Source organism: Heptranchias perlo, chromosome 14 (assembly GCF_035084215.1).
Source record: "Heptranchias perlo isolate sHepPer1 chromosome 14, sHepPer1.hap1, whole genome shotgun sequence".
Classification (NCBI taxonomy): domain Eukaryota; kingdom Metazoa; phylum Chordata; class Chondrichthyes; order Hexanchiformes; family Hexanchidae; genus Heptranchias; species Heptranchias perlo.
This window is the reverse complement of record NC_090338.1, coordinates 3,719,701-3,741,009: the sequence shown is the minus strand read 5'-3', so window position 1 is coordinate 3,741,009 and position 21,309 is coordinate 3,719,701. Positions and strand designations below refer to the sequence as shown.

Here is a 21,309-nt window from a genome sequence, read left to right as displayed (position 1 = left end):
TTAAGAGGGGAAAAATAGAGTATGAGAGTAAACTTGCAAGGAACATAGAAGTGGACTGTAAAAGCTTCGACAAGTAAATAAAAAGAAAAAGATTAGTGAAGACAAATGTAGGTCCCTTACAATCAGCAATGGGAGAATTTATAATGGGGGACAAGGAAATGGCAGAGCAATTAAACAAATACTTTGTGTCCTCTTCTGTGAAGACAGAACCGAATAACTTCCCAGAAATGCGAGGGAACCAGGGGACTAGTGAGAAGGAGGAATTAAAGGAAATTAGTATTAGTAAAAAAAAGTGCTGGAGAAATTAATGGGACTAAATGCCGATAAATCCCCAGGGCCTGATAATCTGCATCCCAGAGTACTAAAAGAGGTAGCCATGGAAATAGTGGATGCATTAGTTGTCACCTTCCAAAATTCTATAGATTATGGAACAGTTCCTGCAGATTGGAGGGTGGCAAATGTAACCCCACTATTTAAAAAAGGGAGACAAAACAGGGAACCACAGATCGGTTAGCCTAACATCAGTAGTAGTGAAAATGCTAGAGTCTATTATAAAGGATGTGATAACAGGACACGTAGAAAATATCAATGGGATTAGACAAAGTCAATATGGATTTATGAAAGGGAAATCATGTTTGACAAACCTTCATAGAGTTTGAGGATGTAACTGGTAGAATAGATAAGGGAGAGCCAGTGGATGCGGTTTATTTGGATTTTCAGAAGGCCTTTGATAAAGTCCCACCTAAGAGGTTATTGTACAAAATTAAAGCACATGGGATTGGGGGGAATATACTAGCATGGATTGAAAATTGGTTAACAGACAGGAAACAGAGAGTAGGAATAAATGGGTCTTTTTCGGGGTGGCAGGCGGTGACTAGTGGGGTACTGCAGGGATCAGTGCTTGGGCCCCAGCTATTCACAATGTATATCAATGATTTGGATGAGGGAACCAAATGTAATATTTCCAAGTTTGCTGACAACAAAACTAGGTGGGATTGTGAGTTGTGAGGAGGATGCAAAGAGGCTTCAAGGCGATTTAGACAAGTTGAGTGAGTGGGCAAGAACAAGGCAGATGCAGTATAACGTGGATAAATATGAAGTTATCCACTTCGGAAGGAAAAACAGAAAGGCAAAGTATTATTTAAATGGTGATAGATTGGGGAATGTTGATGTACAAAGGGATCTGCGTGTCCTTGTACACCAGTCACTGAAAGCAAACAGGCAGGTGCAGCAAGCAGTTAGGAAGGCAAATGGTATGTTGGCCTTCATTGCAAGAGGATTTAAGTACAGGAGCAAGGATGTCATACTGCAGTTATACAGGGCTTGGTGAGACCACACCTGGAGTATTGTGTGCAGTTTTGGTCTCCTTACCTAAGAAAGGATGTACTTGCCATAGAGGGAGTGCAGCGAAGGTTCACCAGACTGATTCCTGGGATGGCAGGCCTGTCATATGAGGAAAGATTGGGTCGACTCGGCCTGTATTCACTTGAGTTTAGATGAAAGGGGATCTCATTGAAACATATAAAATTCTGACAGGGCTAGACAGACTGGATGCAGGAAGGGCGTTTCCCCTGGTTGGGGGCGGGGGGGTCCAGAACGAGGGGTCAGAGTCTCAGGATACAGGGTAGGTCATTTAGGACTGAGATGAGGAGAAATTTCTTCACTCAGAGGGTGGTGTACCTGTGGAATTCTCTACCATAGAACGCTGTGGCGGCCAAGTCACTGAATATATTTAAGAAGGAGCGAGATAGATTTATAGACAAAAAAGGCATCAAGGGGTATGGGGAGAGAGCGGGAATATGGTATTGAGATAGAGGATCAGCCATGATCATAATGAATGGTGGAGCAGGTTCGAAGGGCTGAATGGCCTTCTCCTGCTCCAATTTTCTATGTTTCTAAGGCGGCGACAAAATAGAAGAAGATATTAACAAACTTGCAGAATGGGTGTGTTAATGGCAAATGATTTTCAATAGAGATAAATGAGAGTTGGTGTATTTTGGTAGGAAGAATAAGGAGGTCACCTACTCCCTGGAAAATAAGAGTCTAAATGGGATAGAGGCCCAAGGGGATCTGGGGTATAGACTCACAAATCATTAAAAGTAGCAATGCAGTTTAACAAAGCTAAAGAAAGTGCAAATAAAGCACTGGGGCTTATTTCTGGAGGAACAGAATTCAAAACCAGAGAAGTTATGTTGAACTCATATAGAACCTTAGACCACACTTGGATTATTGTGCACAGTTCTGGTTTCCAAATTACAAAAAGGATATAGAAGCACTGGGGAAAGGGCAAAAAAAGATTTACAAGGATGATACCAGAACTGAGGGTACAACTAGCAGGAAAGACTGAACAGGCTGGGGCTTTTTTCCTCTAGAAAACAGAAGACCGAGAGGTGGATGTCTTTAAAATTATGAAGGGGTTTGATAGGGTGGATGAGATGGGAGGGAGTCCATAACTAAAAGGAGAAACTTCTTTATTCAGACAGTGTGAGGATGTGGAACTCGCTACCGTAAGGAGTGGTTGAGGCAAATAGCATAGATGCATTTAAGGGGAAGCTAGATAAGTACATGAGAGAGAAAGGAATAGAAGAATATGTTGATGGGGTTTGGTAAAGTGGAGGAGGCTCGAGTGGAGCATAAACACATAAGCATTGATCTGTTGGGCCGAATGGCCTGTTCTTTTGATGGAATTTACATAGAATCACATATAATTTTACAGCAAACACATTTCAGAGTGGCTGATCGTAGTGAGTGTTATTATAATTCCCCTCAGAACCAATGGGTTAAGGGAAAAGAAAACTGTCCAGAGATCCTGCTCTTGCTATCAGAGATGATGTGGAGATGCCGGTGATGGATTGGGGTGGACAAATGTAAGGAATCTATAACCTGGTGTTGTAAGATTCCTTACATTTGCTATGAGAGAGAGAGAGAGAGAGAGAGAGAGAGACACATAGAAATAAAAAACATTTTCATTTAGCACCTTTCATGACCTTAGGACACCCCAAAATGCTTCACAACCAATGAATGACCTCCCAAACCCGTGACATCCACCACCTGGAAGGACAAGGGCAGCAGGTGCATTGGAACGCCACCACCTCCAAGTGACACACCATCCTGACTTGGGACACATATCGCCATTCCTTCATCGTCGCTGGGTCAAATCCTGGAGCTCCCTACCTAACAGCACTGTGGGAGCACCTTCACCATATGGTGCCCTCCACAACCTCTCAGTGCAGTCACTGTTGTAATGCAGGGAGACACAGCAGCCAATTTGCATACAGCAAGGTCTCAGAAATAGCAGTGAGATAAATGGCCAGGAAATCTGTTGGCAAAGACACCACCAGAATTTCCCTGTTCTTCTTCGCATAGTGTCATGGGTTATTGCAATTTTCTGGAACTTGCTTGATTGCCTTTAGCGGTTAGAGAGGAATTTCCCAGTTGTTCTTAGATTGGCCTTCGGTTCTTTGGCTCTGGTTCCTTGCCTTTTCCAGGCGATTGATAATGCAGGTGGGCTGCATTATATCTGGATGGAACAGCCTTGATGGACCAGATACTCTTTCCATGTTATATGGATGTTGGATGGTTCTGTTGCTTTGTTCAACACCATAGCATGGATGCAAGATGGCCAACAGGACAGGGCAATGTAATAGAGAAAACTATTTACAATACTGAAAGCGTTTAGTAAGATGTTAAAAGGCATATACTACATTTGACACCTTCATGCTACCCTTCAAGTTTTAATGAGGTATATTCTTGATAAGGGTGTGGAAAAACAGGTTACAGTTTTTACTTCTTATTGGCAGTTTCCACCATACAAAATTAATAGCAAATTTTCAATTCCAACTGAAAGCTCATTTCTGTAACACGATACTGGAGAGAGATGTGCTCTGAATGAGATCACTCCCATCAATAAAATGTAAATGCATCTCAAATGCAATAAGGCTTTGATAAAAAGGTCATAATGCTGGTAGAATTACTAAAACACAGGATGGAAACACAAACATATTCGTTTCCCGGAGGGGAAAACCTAGTTTAATATTGATTATTTTTAAAAATTATTTTTAAAATTGAATTTCGTGAATTTGCTTATTTTTAAGCAGGCTGATGAAAAAATGGGCAAACAATGAGATATGCTGTATTGTGGGTTTAGCCATAGTAATATTTTAAGAAATATGGTCTGACTTGAAGCTAAAAAAAAATCCCCTTCCCTGTTCCTTTGTCTTTTTTGGTTCAATTTTACATTCGCTACCCTGGCAGACCTAGCTCACTTGGAAGCAGGGCTTTGGCTTATAATTAGGGTGTAGCTGGACAATTTAAGTCCCTCATAATTGTGCACACACATTCAACTGAATCACTAATTTAGAAATGTGCATCTAAACCCTGTGCAATTGCAAGTGCTCGTTTACTTATCAGGCCCTCAAAAATAAGGAGCTATGCCCAAGAACAAGTAATCTACAAATTCAGCAGACATGCCAGCTACTGCTTTGTATGGAATAGGAGTAGTCCATTCAGCCCCTCAAACCTGCTCCACCATTATGGATCATGGCTGATCTGTGCCTCAACTCATTTACTCTCCTTTGCTCCATATCCCTTGATACCCTTACTTAACAAAAATCTGTCAATCTCAGTCTTGAAAAATTTGAATTGACCCCCAACATCCACAGCCTTTTGGGAGTTCCAAATTTTCACTACCCTTTGTGTGAAAAAGTGCTTCCTGATTTCACTTTTAAATGGCTTGGCTCTAATTTTAAAATTAAGCCCTCTTGTTCTGGATTCCCCCACCAGAGGAAACAATTTCTCTGTATTACCCGATCAAATCCCTTAATCATTTTAAAGACCTCGATCAGATCACCCCTGAACCTTTTAAACTCAAGAGAATACAAACCAAGTTTATGCAACCTGTGCTCATAATTTAACCCTTTAAATCCTGGTATCATTCTGGTCAATCTGTACGGTACCTTCATCAAGGTCAATATATCCTTCCTGATATGCGGTGCCCAAAACTGAATGTAGTACTCCAGATGAGGTCTGACCAAAGCACCATATAACTGAAACATCACTGCCTCATTTTTGTATTCCAACCCCAATAAAATAAAGGCCAACATTCCATTACCTTAATAAGAATTAATTTCCTAAAGCTAGTCTCCTCCTCCTTACTTTTCTCACTTTTGTAGCTCACCCAAGTGGCAATTCTTTAAATGAGCAAAGACTGTATGGCAAGTATCAAAGCCAAGCCCAATGTGGTTATCACCCAATATCTACACAGTAAGAACGAGACCACGTTGCACATAGTAAGGAATACTGGAAAACTAGCAGATTCAGAATAATTTTACATCTTGTTTTGTATCCAGTCCCAAAATAGCTTCCTTGGGTTTTATTAATGTTTATTCTGACTATCCAGAAGCATCATTCAAAAAAAATCCACCAACATTACTGTAAACCCAGATTTTTCTCCATCTGGTGCAATTTCCATTAAAAAAATAATTTCTATATATGACCATGATGCACAGAGACACTGATACATAGTGGAGATTACCACGACTGCTGTCCTCCCATGCTCAACTCCTCAAACTCCAATTTGTCCAAAACTCCACCGCCCAATTCTGATCCCACACTAAGTCCTCCTTGGCTATCATACCCATTCCCGTTGACCTCCATTTGCTCCCCATCCCCCAATATATTGAATTCAAAATCATCATACTCATTTAAAAATCTCACAGCTTCAGCATTCCCTATCTTTGCAAAGTCAGCCCTATATGCCAGTACATGTGCTCTGCTCTTTCAACTTCAGCCTCCTGTGCACTTCCCAACCACATTTCATCTTCGGTAATTCAGCCTCCAGCCACCTTGACCCTACACTCAAACTATCCACTAAAGTCTTCGCCTTTTCGCCTCTTGCCATCTTCAAAACTCTCATCAAACCTACTTCTTTAACCACGCTTCTAGTCACTTCCTCTAACTACTCGTCTACTATTGCGTGTCTGCTTTTATTTTCACCTCCTTTGTTCGCTAAGTACTTTGGGACATTTTCTATGTCATAGATGCTTTATAAGTGTATGTAATTGCTGTATTAACATGTATAATATTGTAGGCAGAGATGTAACACAATTTATTTCTGCAAAAGGCATAATATGAAGTGCCCAGTATGTAAATAAGCATAAAATAGCTTACTTGCACGGCAGAATCTTGACCACATCACTGGATTTGTATCCTTCGATGCAGACGGCACAGTGATCAAACTCTGGGTCAGTTTCCTGAAAAATACAAAAAGATATAATTCAGTTAATTATTGCTTGCAGCAAGTAAGTTTCGATTTTTAAAATAAAAGTCCTATCCAACCACAACAACAGCTTGCATTTATATAGAGGCCTTTAACGTAGTAAAATGTCTTAAGGCGTTTCACAGGAACATAATCAAACAAAATTTTTGACACCAAGCCACATAAGGAAATATTAGGATGGGTGACCAAAATCTTGGTCAAAGAGGTAGGTTTTGAGGAGCATCTTAAAGGAGGAGAGAGAGGTAGAGAAGCAGAGAGGTTTAGGGAGGGAATTCCAGAGCTTAGAGCCTAGGCAGCTGAAGGCACGGCGGCCAATGGTGGAGCGATGAAAATCGGGGGCGCGCAAGAGGCCAGAATTGGAGGAGCAGAGATCTCTCGGAGGGCTTTGGGGTGGAAGAGCTTACAGAGATAGGGAGGGACGAAGCCATGGAGGGATTTGTAAACAAGGACGAGAATTTTAAAATCGAAGTGTTGCCGGACCGGGAGCCAATGTAGGTCAGCGAGCACAGGGGTAATGGGTGAGCAGGACTTGGTGCGAGTAAGGATACAGGTAATGAGCTCAAGTTTATGGAGGGTGCAGGGTGGGAGGCCAGCCTGGAGGGCATTGGAATAGTCTTACTACTCTTACCAGGTATTGTTTAATCTACACATTGACACAATAGGCTAAAATATTTCCCAAGAACCCACTGCAGATAAAATCTTCCAAGTAATCATGATTTATGTTACTGCCTATCAACTAAAGGGAGCACGCTGGGCAGTATCAGCGACTACATGAGCAACAGAATAGGTCATGCTTAATTTTTATGGTTAAAATAACATATCAAGCTTCCCTAATAGCTTTGTGAGCAAATACATCACCTGGCCTAAAACATCAGGAAGTTTCCAGATCTATGCTGAGTTAGTTGATCCCAGCCAAGCGATATACTTGGCCTCAATAGTCCAGGGCCAGGCAAGGGTAGAAAAGATGGCATGCCCACTTGTGACCTCTTCCAGTGACCCTTGCTGGTGTGGATACCCAGTAAGGCTATAGTGGGGCATGGGTGGCGATGCAGCCATAGTCAAATAGTCTGATGGCACCCACCGTCAGGTTTACAAATAAAGAATAGTTATTTGGTAGAGATGGCCCATGCTCCAGAGTTTGAGATCTCAGCGACTCCACTAAGGGGAGGTTCCAAGCAAAGGCCTGACATCTCCCACTGAGGGAGAAAAAGGAAATAAAAAGGGCAGGAAAATTGCTCTCTCTTGCATGGATAGCAGCCTAGAGTATGTACTCGATTCCTGACTCTGAAGTGAGAGTACCATCAACTCAGCCAAGCTGACAGTGTAAAACAGAGTGCATAAGGTGTGAGCAAAACCATTTCCTCCATCACCAGCTGTTCCTGTTGTAACTGGGGATCTTTTCTCCAGAAAAGAGATCACTGAGGGGTGATCTGATCGAGGTCTTTAAGATTATGAAAGGGTCTGATAGAGTAGACGTGGAGAAGATGTTTCCACTTGTGGGGAGACCAGAACTAGAGGTCATAAATATAAGATAGTCACTAATAAATCCAATAGGGAATTCAGGAGAAACTTCTTTACCCAGAGAGTGGTTAGAACGTGAAACTCACTACCACAAGGAGTAGCTGAGGCGACAAGCATAGATACATTGAAGGGGAAACTAGATAAACATAATTTTTTTTTATATTCGATCATGGGATGTGGGCGTTGCTGGCGAGGCCAGCATTTATTGCCCATCCCGAATTGCCGTTGAGAAGGTGGTGGTGAACCACCTTCTTGAACCGCTGCAGTCCATGTGGTGAAGGTTCTCCCACAGTGCTGTTAGGAAGGGAGTTCCAGGATTTTGACCCAGCGACGATGAAGGAATGGTGAAATATTTCCAAGTCGGGATGGTGTCAGACTTGGAAGGGAACGTGCAGGTGGTGTTGTTCCCATCTACCTGCTACTCTTGTCCTTCCAGGTGGTAGAGGTCGCGGGTTTGTGAGGTGCTGTCGAAGAAGCCTTGGCGATTTGCTGCAGTGCATCCTGCGGATGGTACACACTGCAGCCATGGTGTGCCGGTGGTGAAGGGAGTGAACGTTTAGGGTGGTTGATGGGGTGCCAATCCAGCAGGCTGCTTTGTCCTGGATTGTGTTGAGCTTCTTGAGTGTTGTTGGAGCTGCACTCATCCAGGCAAGTGGAGAGTATTCATCACACTCCTGACTTGTGCCTTGTAGATGGCGGAAAGGCTTTGGGGAGTCAGGTGGTGAGTCACTTGCCGCAGAATACCCAGCCTCTGACCAGCTCTTGTAGCCACAGTATTTATGTGGCTGGTCCAGTTAAGTTTCTGGTCAATGGTGACCCCCAGGATGTTGACGGTGGGGGATTCGGCGATGGTAATGCCGTTGAATGTCAAGGGGAGGTGGTTAGACTCTCTCTTGTTGGAGATGGTCATTGCCTGGCATGAATGTTACTTGCCATTTATCAGCCCAAGCTTGGATGTTGTCCAGGTCTTGCTGCATGCGGGCACGGACTGCTTCATTATTTGAGGGGTTGCGAATGGAACTGAACACTGTGCAATCATCAGCGAACATCCCCATTTCTGACCTGATGATGGAGGGAAGGTCATTGATGAAGCAGCTGAAGATGGTTGGGCCTCGGACACTGCCCTGAGGAACTCCTGCAGCAATGTCCTGGGGCTGAGATGATTGGCCTCCAACAACCCCTACCATCTTCCTTTGTGCTAGGTATGACTGCAGCCACTGGAGAGTTTTCCCCCTGATTCCCATTGACTTCAATTTTACTAGGGCTCCTTGGTGCCACACTCGGTCAAATGCTGCCTTGATGTCAAGGGCAGTCACTCTCACCTCACCTCTGGAATTCAGCTCTTTTGTCCATGTTTGGACCAAGGCTGCAATGAGGTCTCGAGCCGAGTGCATCGGTGAGCAGGTTATTGGTGAGTAAGTGCCGCTTGATAGCACTGTCGACGACAGCTTCCATCGCTTTGCTGATGATTGAGAATAGACTGATGGGGCGGTAATTGGCCGGATTGGATATGTCCTGCTTTTTGTGGACAGGACATACCTGGGCAATTTTCCACATTGTCGTGTAGATGCCAGTGTTGTAGCTGTATTGGAACAGCTAGACTCGAGGTGCAGCTAGTTCTGGAGCACAAGTCTTCAGCACTACAGCTGGGATGTTGTCGGGGCCCATAGCCTTTGCTGTATCCAGTGCACTCAGCCATTTCTTGATATCACGTGGAGTGAATCGAATTAGCTGAAGACTGGCTTCTGTGATGGTGGGGATATCGGGAGGAGGCAGAGATGGATCATCCACTCGGCACTTCTGGTTGAAGATGGTTGCAAACGCTTCAGCCTTGTCTTTTGCACTCACGTGCTGGACTCCGCCATCATTGAGGATGGGGATGTTTGCAGAGCCTCCTCCTCCAGTTAGTTGTTCAATTGTCCACCACCATTCATAACTGGATGTGATATGACTGCAGAGCTTTGATCTGATCCGTTGGTTGTGCTGTTTAGCATATATTTAACTCCTACGTTGGAGCTTCACCAGGTTGGCACCTCATTTTTAGGTACGCCCGGTGCTGCTCCTGGCATGCTCTTCTACACTCCTCATTGAACCAAGGTTGATTCCCTGGCTTATTGGTAATGGTAGTGAGGAATATGCTGGGCCATGAGGTTACAGATTGTGCTGGAATACAATTCTGCTGCTGCTGATGGCCCACAGTGCCTCATGGATGCCCAGTTTTGAGCTGCGAGATGTGTTCTGAATCTATCCCATTTAGCACGGTGGTAGTGCCACACAACACGTTGGATGGTATCCTCCGTGCGAAGACGGGACTTCGTCTCCACGAGGACTGTGCGGTGGTCACTCCTACTCAATCGGAGTGCCTGAGGTAAGGAGCGGACCTGTTCGGAGTCGGGGGCAGTGCGTCGGAGCGCCGGATCAGCGATAAAGAGTTCAGGGCTTCAAGGAGCGAGGTCAGACAATCAAAAGTGACGTCAGCACAAGGGGAGGAGCTGATTGGCTGCTAGCTAGTGAGGGTTTCTTTTACCGTCTTTTTTTTTTTAAGTCTTTCGTTTATTTGGGCTGCAGCTGCTGGAGGCACGAAGTCACAGTCAACAGGTAAGTGATTGGCTGGTGACTGGTAAGTAGTTTTTCTTTCCTTTTTTTTTTGACATTGTAGTTGTTGTTAAGCTAACTTAAGGGTTAAGTCATGGCAGAAGATCCCAGACCCGTGTCATGTTCCTCTTGTGGGATATGGGAATTCAGGGATCCTTCCTGTGTCCCTGGTTCATTCACCTGCGGGAAGTGTGTCCAGCTGCAGCTACTGTTTGACCGCTTGACGGCTCTGGAGCTGCGGATGGACTCACTTTGGAGCATCCGCGATGCTGAGAAAGTCGTGGATAGCACGTTCAGTGAGTTGGTCACACCACAGATAAAAATTACTGAGGGAGATAGTGAATGGGTGACCAACAGTCAGAGGAAGAGTAGGAAGGCAGTGCAGGGGTCCCCTGCGGTCATCTCCCTCCAAAACAGGTATACCGTTTTGGATACTGTTGGGGGAGATGGCTCACCAGGGGAAGATGACAGCGGCCAGGTTCATGGCACCGTAGCTGGCTCTGCTGCACAGGAGGGCAGGAAAAAGAGTGGCAGAGCTATAGTGATAGGGGACTCGATTGTAAGGGGAATAGACAGGCGTTTCTGCGGACGCAACCGAGACTCCAGGATGGTATGTTGCCTCCCTGGTGCAAGGGTCAGGGATGTCTTGGAGCGGCTGCAGGACATTCTGGAGGGGGAGAGTGAACAGCCAGTTGTCGTGGTGCATATAGGTACCAACGATATAGGTAAAAAACGGGATGAGGTCCTACAAGCTGAATTTAGGGAGTTAGGAGTTAAACTAAAAAGTAGGACCTCAAAGGTAGTAATCTCAGGATTGCTACCAGTGCCACGGGCTAGTCAGAGTAGGAATAACAGGATAGCTAGGATGAATACGTGGCTTGAGAGATGGTGCAAGAGGGAGGGATTCAAATTCCTGGGCCATTGGAACCGGTTCTGGGGGAGGTGGGACCAGTGCAAATTGGACGGTCTGCATCTGGGCAGGACTGGAACCAATGTCCTAGGGGGAGTGTTTGCTAGTGCTGTTGGGGAGAGTTTAAACTAATGTAGCAGGGGGATGGGAACCGTTGCAGGAAGTCAGTGGGAAGTAAAGTGGTGACAGAAACAAAAGGCAGTAAGGGAGAGTGTACAAAACATGACAGGACAGATGGTCTGAGAAAGCAGGGCAAAGACCAAGGGAAGTCTAGATTAAACTGCATTTATTTCAATGCAAGAAGTCTGATGGGCAAGGCAGATGAACTCAGGGCATGGATGGGTACATGGGACTGGGATGTTATAGCTATTACTGAAACATGGCTAAGGGAGGGGCAGGACTGGCAGCTCAATGTTCCAGGGTACAGATGCTATAGGAAAGATAGAGCAGGAGGTAAGAGAGGAGGGGGAGTTGCGTTCTTGATTAGGGAGAACATCACGGCAGTAGTGAAAGGGGATATATCCGAGGGTTCGCCCACTAAGTCCATATGGGTAGAACTGAAAAATAAGAAGGAAGAGATCACTGATAGGATTGTACTACAGACCCCCAAATAGTCAACAGGAAATTGAGGAGCAAATATGTAAGGAGATTACAGACAGCTGCAAGAAAAATAGGGTGGTAATAGTAGGGGACTTTAACTTTCCCAACATTGACTGGGACAGCCATAGCATTAGGGGCTTGGATGGAGAGAAATTTGTTGAGTGTATTCAGGAGGAATTTCTCATTCGGTATGTGGATGGCCCGACTAGAGAGGGGGCAAAACTTGACCTCCTCTTGGGAAATAAGGAAGGGCAGGTGACAGAAGTGTTGGTGAGGGATCACTTTGGGACCAGTGATCATAATTCCATTAGTTTTAAGATAGCTATGGAGAATGATAGGTCTGGCCCAAAAGTTAAAATTCTAAATTGGGGAAAGGCCAATTTTGATGGTATTAGACAGGAACTTTCAGAAGTTGATTGGGAGAGTCTGTTGGCAGGCAAAGGGACATCTGGTAAGTGGGAGGCTTTCAAAAGTGTATTAACCAGGGTTCAGGGTAAGCACATTCCTTATAAAGTGTAGGGCAAGGCTGGTAGAAGTAGGGAGCCTTGGATGACTCGGGAGATTGAGGCCCTAGTCAAAAAGAAGAAGGAGGCATATGACATGCATAGGCAGCTGGGATCAAGTGGATCCCTTGAAGAGTATAGAGATTGCCGGAGTAGAGTTAAGAGAGAAATCAGGAGGGCAAAAAGGGGACATGAGATTGCTTTGGCAGATAAGGCAAAGGAGAATCCAAAGAGCTTCTACAAATACATAAAGGGCAAAAGAGTAACTAGGGAGAGAGTAGGGCCTCTTAAGGATCAACAAGGTCATCTATGTGCGGAACCACAAGAGATGGGTGAGATCCTGAATGAATATTTCACATCGGTATTTACGGTTGAGAAAGGCATGGATGTTAGGGAACTTGGGGAAATAAATAGTGATGTCTTGAGGAGTGTACATATTACAGAGAGGGAGGTGGGGAAGTCTTAACGCGCATCAAGGTAGATAAATCTCCGGGACCTGATGAAATGTATCCCAGGACGTTATGGGAGGTTAGGGAGGAAATTGCGGGTACCCTAGCAGAGATATTTGAATCATCGACAACTACAGGTGAGGTGCCTGAAGATTGGAGGGTAGCAAATGTTGTGCCTTTGTTTAAGAAGGGCGGCAGGGAAAAGCCTGGGAACTACAGACCGGTGAGCCTGACATCTGTAGTGGGTAAGTTGTTAGAGGGTATTCTGAGGGACAGGATCTGCAGGCATTTGGAGAGGCAGGGACTGATTAGGAACAGTCAGCATGGTTTTGTGAGAGGAAAATCATGTCTCACGAATTTGATTGAGTTTTTTGAAGGGGTAACCAAGAAGATAGATGAGGGCTGTGCAGTCAACGTGGTCTACATGGACTTCAGCAAAGCCTTTGACAAGGTACCGCATGGTTGGTTGTTACATAAAGTTAAATCTCACGGGATCCAAGGTGAGGTAGCCAATTGGATACAAAATTGGATTGACGACAGAAAACAGAGGGTGGTTGTAGAGGGTTGTTTTACAAACTGGAGGCCTGTGACCAGCGGTGTGCCTCAGGGATCGGTGTGCCTCAGGGATCGGTGCTGGGTCCGCTGTTATTTGTTATTTATATTAATGATTTGGATGAGAATTTAGGAGGCATGGTTAGTAAGTTTGCAGATGACACCAAGATTGGTGGCATTGTGGACAGTGAAGAAGGTTATCTAGGATTGCAACGGGATCTTGATAAATTGGGCCAGTGGGCCGAAGAATGGCAGATGGAGTTTAATTTAGATAAATGTGAGGTGATGCATTTTGGTAGATCGAATCGGGCCAGGACCTACTCCGTTAATGGTAGGGCGTTGGGGAGAGTTATAGAACAAAGATCTAGGAGTACAGGTTCATAGCTCCTTGAAAGTGGAGTCACAGGTGGATAAGGTGGTGAAGAAGGCATTCAGCATGCTTGGTTTCATTGGTCAGAACATTGAATACAGGAGTTGGGATGTCTTGTTGAAGTTGTACAAGACATTAGTAAGGCCACACTTGGAATACTATGTACAGTTCTGGTCACCCTATTATAGAAAGGATATTATTAAACTAGAAAGAGTGCAGAAAAGATTTACTAGGATGCTACCGGGACTTGATGGTTTGACTTATAGGGAGAGGTTGGATAGACAGACTTTTTTCCCTGGAGAGTAGGAGGTTTAGGGGTGATCTTTTAGAAATCTATAAAATAATGAGGGGCATAGATAAGGTAGATAGTCAAAATCTTTTCCCAAAGGTAGGGGAGTCTATAACGAGGGGGCATAGATTTAAGGTGAGAGATACAAAAGGGTCCAGAGGGGCAATTTTTTCACTCAAAGGGTGGCGAGTGTCTGGAACGAGCTGCCAGAGGCAGTAGTAGAGGCAGGTACAATTTTGTCTTTTAAAAAGCATTTGGACAGTTACATGGGTAAGATGGGTATAGAGGGATATGGGCCAAGTGCAGGCAATTGGGACTTGCTTAGTGGTATAAACTGGGCGCATGGACATGTTGGGCCGAAGGGCCTGTTTCCATGTTGTAAACTTCTATGATTCCATGTCATGGACAGATGCATTTGTGACAGGTCGATTGGTGAGGATGAGATCAAGTAAGTTTTTCCCTCGTGTTGGTTCGCTCACCACCTGCCGCAGGCCCAGTCTAGCAGCTATGCCCTTCAGGACTCGGCCAGTAGTGGTGCTACCGACCCACTCTTGGTGATGGACATTGAAGTCCCCCACCCAGAGTACATTCTGTGCCCTTGCTACCCTCAGTGCTTCCTCCAAGTGGTGCTCAACGTGAAGGAGGACTGATTCATCAGCTGAGGGAGGACGGGAGGTGGTAATCAGCAGGAGGTTTCCTTGCCCATGTTTGACCTGATGCCATGAGATTTCATGGGGTCCAGAGTCAATGTTGAGGACTCCCAGGGCCACTCCCTCCTGACTGTATATCGCTGTACCGCCACCTCTGGTGGGTCTGTCCTGCCAGTGGGACAGGACATACCCAGGGATGGTGATGGAAGAGTCTGGGACGTTGGCTGAAAGGTATGATTCTGTGAGTACGGCTATGTCAGGCTGTTGCTTGACTGGTCTGTGGGACAGCTCTCCCAATTTTGGCACAAGTCCCCAGATGTTAGTAAGGAGGACCTTGCAGGGTCGACTGGGCTTGGTTTGCCTTTGTCGTGTCCGGTGCCTAGTGGTCCGATGCCGGGTGGTCCGTCCGGTTTTATTCTTATTGTGACTTTTTTAAGCGAGATTTTACAACTGAGTGGCTTGCTCGGCCATTTCAGAGGGCAATTAAGAATTATCCACATTGCTGTGGGTCTGGAGTCACATATAGGCCAGACCAGGTAAGGACGGCAGGTTTTCTTCCCTAAAGGACATTAGTGAACCAGATGGGTTTTTACGACAATTCGGTAGTTTCATGGCCACCATTACTGATACTAGTATTTTAATTCCAGATTTTATTTAATTAATTGAATTTAAATTCCCCAGCTGCCGTGGCGGGATTTGAACTCATGACTCCAGATTATTAGTCCAGGCCTCTGGATTACTGGTCCAGTAACATAACCACTATGCTACCGTAACCTGAGGGTACATATGAGGGAGAAAGAAATAGAAGGATATGTTGACAGGGTTCGATGAAGTGGGAGGAGGTTCGTGTGGAGCATAAACACCGGCATGGACCTGTTGGGCCGAATGGCCTGTTTCCGTGCTGTACATTCTATGTAATTCTAGCATCACAGGGGTGTAAAAAGTTTTTCCTGTTACGAGTGGCACAGTGGTACAGAAAACTGTGCTACAACTGCCATCAGCAACTGAATACAGAAACATTACAGTCGAAAAGTAAACAGGAAGTTCTGAATATGTAAACATTTTATAAAAGGAAATCATGTTTGGGAATGCACGTTCACATTACAGTCCTACAATGTTGATGACTTTGTAAATCTTGAGTAATAGTCCCACAATTTTCAAAGTCATTTTAACCCTTTGAGTGTGTTACAGTTCTTGACTCCGCCAATCATCATCAATATGTATAAATTCACACATTAAGGATGTCATCCCTGTCCACACAAACAAGAGCACAAAAATATCTTAACCCATTGAGAATTGTTCAAAGGTTACGCATGATTTATAAATCAATGATTTTTTTTTAAAAAGAGAGCTTTCGATTACACATTTCACAAGCGTATCCTAAATCAAATTTTGAGCCAACATGCAACAAGATGCCAACCAATCACTACCTTTAAATGTCAACTGCAATTAAGTTATTGGTTACTATTTGAGCTTGCAAAGCAGTTTCTGAAAGTACAGAAGGACTAGAGAAAGAAAGTAACATCATAATCAATACCTGGAGCTTTTTAAAAATTCATTCTCAGGACGTGGGCGTCACTGGCAAGGTCGCAGTGGGCTACCTTCTTGAACCACTGCAGTCCGTGTGGTTTTTGTTATTCTTTGTAGCGGTTTGATACAACCGAGTGGCTTGCTCGACCACTTCAGAGAGCAGTTAAGAGTCAATCACTTTGTGACTGGACATTAATATTGGATTCTAATGCTGCACATCCAGCCATTAGTGTGGTTTTTCAAGAGTCAGGCTGCTTTAGATCGACTACTGAGTTGGTCCCATTGAAGTGAATAGATAACTATTAAGAAAGGTTAAAAGCCCTTTGCAAAGCATATTAGCAGCAGAGCCAAAAAGCATGACTAAGATTTGGATGGGAAGGTCTTGTATAATTCAGGCTTCTTTCCAATACTCTTTACTTGCTCAACACAAAAGTCAGCTTTCAAACTTAAACTCATGCTTCCTATGAACCAAAACGTCACCTCATGGGTATATCCCTGCAGTGTGCGCTAGAAATAGGTTGGGATTCCATCATATAACTCTGATCATCTCCAAAGGAAAGAAAAATATCCCACTGACAGACAGTGTAGTTCAGGCTAAAATTACTAATTCATATCTGATGCAAATTTTTATAAGAATACAGTCAGCAGATAACTTTAATGTAATTGGCAAAAGAACCAGAGACGAGAAGAGGTGACATTTTCTTTTAACGCACCGAGTTGTTATGATCTGGAATGTACTGCCTGAAAGGGCGGTGGAAGCAGATTCAATAGCAACTTTCAAAAATGAATTGGATAAATACTTGAAGGGGAAAAATTTGCAGGACTATGGGGAAAGAGTAAGAGAGTGGGACCAATTGCATAGCTTTTTCAGAGCCAGTATAGGCACAATGGGACAAATGGCCTCCTTCTATAAGATAAAAATAGCAAGTGTCTTTAATTTTCACTTTTTACATTGAAACTGGATTTGAGATAGCGTTTGGAGATTCTTCACATCCTTTGATAATGTTACACTGAACACACCTCAACCTTCATGGATTCCACGTCACTGCAGCGACTTGGATATCCAGCTCAACCCAATGAACGAACGCAACGGCCATTGGCTGTCGGCTTTTTCCTTAGCCTCGGAGGCCTCCGGATGCAGAACTGCCAATTAAGCCAGTTTCCAAAAACAGAATTCTTAACAGACACAGCAGTAGCCATGGCTTCCAGTTTAAAAATCTGGAATTTTTTTTTTAAAAATTCGTTCATGGGATGTGGGTGTCACTGGCAAGGCCAGCATTTATTGCCCATCCCTAATTGCCCTTGAAAAGGTGGTGGTGAGCAGCCTTCTTGAACCGCTGCAGTCCGTTCTCCCACAGTGCTGTTAGGTAGGGAGTTCCAGGATTTTGTCCCAGCGACGATGAAGGAACGGGATGGTGTGTGACTTGGAGCGGAACGTGCAGGTGGTTTGTTCCCATGTGCCTGCTGCCCTTGTCCTTCCAGGTTGTAGAGGTCGCGGGTTTGGGATGTTCTGTCGAAGAAGCCTAGGCGAGTTGCTGCAGTGCATCCTGTAAATGGTACACACTTCAGCCATGGTGCGCCGGTGGTGAAGGGAGTGAATGTTTAGGGTGGTGGATGGGGTGCCAATCAAGCGGGCTGCTTTGTCCTGGATGGTGTCGAGCTTCGAGTGTTGTCGGTATTCCATCACACTCCTGACTTGTGCCTTGTAGATGGTGGAAAGGCTTTGGGGAGTCAGGAGGTGAGTCACTCGCCGCACAATACCCAGCCTCTGACCTGCTCTTGTAGCCACAGTATTTATATGGCTGGTCCAGTTAAGTTTCTGGTCAGTGGTGACCCCTAGGATGTTGGTGGTGGGGGATTTGGCGATGGTAATGCCGTTAAATATCAAGGGGAGGTGGTCAGCTGTTTAAGACGGAAATGAGGAGGGATTTCTTCTCCCAGAGGGTCGTGAATCTTTGGAAGTCTTTACCCAAAAAGCTGTGGAGGCTGAGTCATTGAATACATTCAAGGCTGAGTTAGACAAATTTTTGATCAGCAAGGGGGTCAAAGGATTTGGGGAAAGGGCGGGAAAGTGGAGTTGAGGTAAAAACCAGATCAGCCATGATCTCGTTTAATGGTGGAGCAGGCTCGAAGGGCCGAATGGCCTACTCCTGCTCCCATCTCTTATGGTCTTATGGTCAGACTCTCTCTTGTTGGAGATGGTCATTGCCTAGCACTTGTCTGGCGCAAATGTTACCTGCCACTTATCAGCCCAAGCCTGGATGTTGTCCAGGTCTTGTTGCATGCGGGCTCGGACTGCTTCATTATCTGAGGGGTTGCGAATGGAACTGAACACTGCAATCATCAGCGAACATCCCCATTTCTGACCTGATGATGGAGGGAATGTCATTGATGAAGCAGCTGAAGATAGTTGGGCCTAGGACACTGCCCTGAGGAACTCCTGCAGCAATGTCCTGGGGCTGAGATGATTGGCCTCCAACAACCACTACCATCTTCCTTTGTGCTAGTATAACTCCAGCCACTGGAGAGTTTGCCCCCTGATTCCCATTGACTTCAATTTTACCAGGGTTCCTTGGTGCCACACTCGGTCAAATGCTGCCTTGATGTCAAGGACAGTCACTCTCACCTCACCTCTGGAATTCAGCTTTTTTGTCCATGTTTGGACCAAGGCTGTAATGAGGTCTGGAGCTGAGTGGTCCTGGCGGAACCCAAACTGAGCATCAGTGAGCAGGTTATTGGTGAGTAAGTGCCGCTTGATAGCACTGTCGACGACACCTTCCATCACTTTGCTGATGATTGAGAGTAGAATGATGGGGCGGTAATTGGCCGGATTAGATCTATCCTGCTTTTTGAGGATAGGACATACCTGGGCAACTTTCCACATTGTCAGTTAGATGCTGTGTTGCTGCTGTACTGGAACAGTTGGCTAGAGGTGCAGCTAGTTCTGGAGCACAAGTCTTCAACACTACAGCTGGGATGTTGTCGGGGCCCATGGCCTTTATTGTATCCAGTGCACTCAACCATTTCTTGATATCACGTGGAGTAAGTCGAATTGGCTGAGGACTGGCTTCTGTGATGGTGGGGATATCAGGAGGAGGCTGAGATGGATCATCCACTTGTCGCTTCTGGCTGAAGATGGTTGCAAACGCTTCAGCCTTGTCTTTTGCACTCACATGCTGGACTCTGCCATCATTGAGGATGGGGATGTTCACAGAGCCTCCTCCTCCCGTTAGTTGTTTAATTGTCCACCACCATTCACGACTGGATGTGGCAGGACTGCAGAGCTTTGATCTGATCCGTTGGTTGTGGAATCACTTAGCTCTGTCTATAGCATGCATGTAGTCCTGAGTTGTAGCTTCACCAGGTTGGCACCTCATTTTTAGGTACGCTTGGTGCTGCTCCTGGCATGCTCTTCTACACTCCTCATTGAGCCAAGGTTGATTCCCTGGCTTGTTGGTAATGGTAGAGTGAGGAATATGCCGGGCCATGAGGTTACAGATTGTGCTGGAATACAATTCTGCTGCTGCTGATGGCCCACAGCACCTCATGGATGCCCAGTTTTGAGCTGCTAGATCTGTTCTGAATCTATCCCATTTAACACCGAGGTAGTGCCGCACAATACGTTGGATGGCGCCCTTAGTGTGAAGGCGGGACTTCGTTTCCACAAGAACGGTGCGGTGGTCACTCCTACCAATACTGTCATGGACAGATGCATTTGCGACAGGTAGATTGGTGAGGACGAGGTCAAGTAACTTTTTCCCTCGTGTTGGTTTGCTCACCACTTGCCGCATACCCAATCTGGCAGCTATGTCCTTCAGGACTCGGCCAGCTCGGTCAGTAGTGGTGCTACCGAGCCACTCTTGGTGATGGACATTGAAGTCCCCCACCCAGAGTACATTCTGTGCCCTGGAGTTTATACTGGAATTAGCCCTCAGCCCTGGAGTTAACCCAGTAACAATATATTCATTTAACAAGAGCTTTAACAAATATGTTCCAAACAGAATCGGCGAGTTACAAGATCATATTTTCTTGAAATTAAGAAAAATGAGAGAGAAGAAAAAAAAAGTTGTACGAGATACTACGGTGGTATTGAAAATTAAGATATAGCGATTGCTGGATCGCAGTGGAGGAAGCTAGGTAGATTTGAAAGCCCTTACTGATCTTTTATTTTCTAACAGTGGTTCTGAAACTATTTTAGGCTGCATTGAAAAAACTCTGGCCCTCTCATGTCCCACTAGCTGGTATTTACTAGTAAATCTGAAACGGTGCTCGTATTGATGACCCGTACAACTTAACAAATTTTAATAAAATCAACAAATAATAATTCTACAACATACAGAAATGTCCAGAATTAGCTTTTGTGCAAGAGTGTTTGTAAAGCACAAACAATGTGTTCATGAAGCACAAACATTGTGTTCATCTAACATCTCTGTGTTGGCAGCCCAGGATTGAGCGAAAAGCCTCGTGTGCAACAGCTGGGGCTGTAAATAAATCTGTCAGCCCTGAGAAATGTTCTAAAATCAAAAACAAAACTAAAAGTTTTTCTGGGAGGGGGGAGGATGTAGCATGAATAAATCTGTGTCTTTGGTGCCAAAGGGATGAACAGCGGATCTAGAAAGACAGGAGAGGCCAGCTGGATAGGTAGAGAATTTATGTAATGCCCTTCACAAAGAACAGTGTTTCAAAGCACTTCAGCTGAGACACCAAGCAGGACATGGGAAAGTCTGAGAGCAAGGAACAGAAGGCACGGGCAAAAAAAAATGATTTTTACAAGGCTTTTGAAGGAAGGGGAGATAGTCACAAAATGAAGAGATTATGGGAGCGAGTTCCAAAGCCCAAGGGAACAGGAGCTGACCGTTTAGCCTCTGATAGTGGAGTAAAGGGCAATCAATAACCGAGTCAGAGAAGCAAAGGGTGTGGGGTGGGACATATGGTTAGAGAAGGTAAGTGAAGCAACACTTTGGAGGCATTTGAAGAGAAGGAAGAAGATCCTGAAGTCGATACACTGCAGGAAAGGGAGCCAGTATCTGAACAATGTAATAGGTGTGAGGGACTTTAAGCAA

The 21,309-nt window shown here is 45.0% G+C and overlaps 2 protein-coding genes across 6 annotated transcripts in view; one reads left to right on the top strand and one right to left on the bottom strand.

Annotated features, from left to right (window-relative positions):
* The window catches only part of rnf130 (ring finger protein 130), a 179,885-nt gene that overhangs the window by 65,135 nt on the left and 93,441 nt on the right, over nt 1–21,309 (bottom strand). For all 4 annotated transcript variants that reach the window (XM_067995963.1, XM_067995960.1, XM_067995961.1 and 1 more), the window contains exon 4: nt 6,169–6,251. In XM_067995963.1, coding sequence (XP_067852064.1) covers nt 6,169–6,251 — 83 coding nt within the window. The remainder of the gene's footprint in view (nt 1–6,168; nt 6,252–21,309) is intronic.
* The window catches only part of LOC137332261 (uncharacterized), a 173,260-nt gene that overhangs the window by 111,572 nt on the left and 40,379 nt on the right, over nt 1–21,309 (top strand). The gene's annotated exons all lie outside the window — the stretch shown is intronic.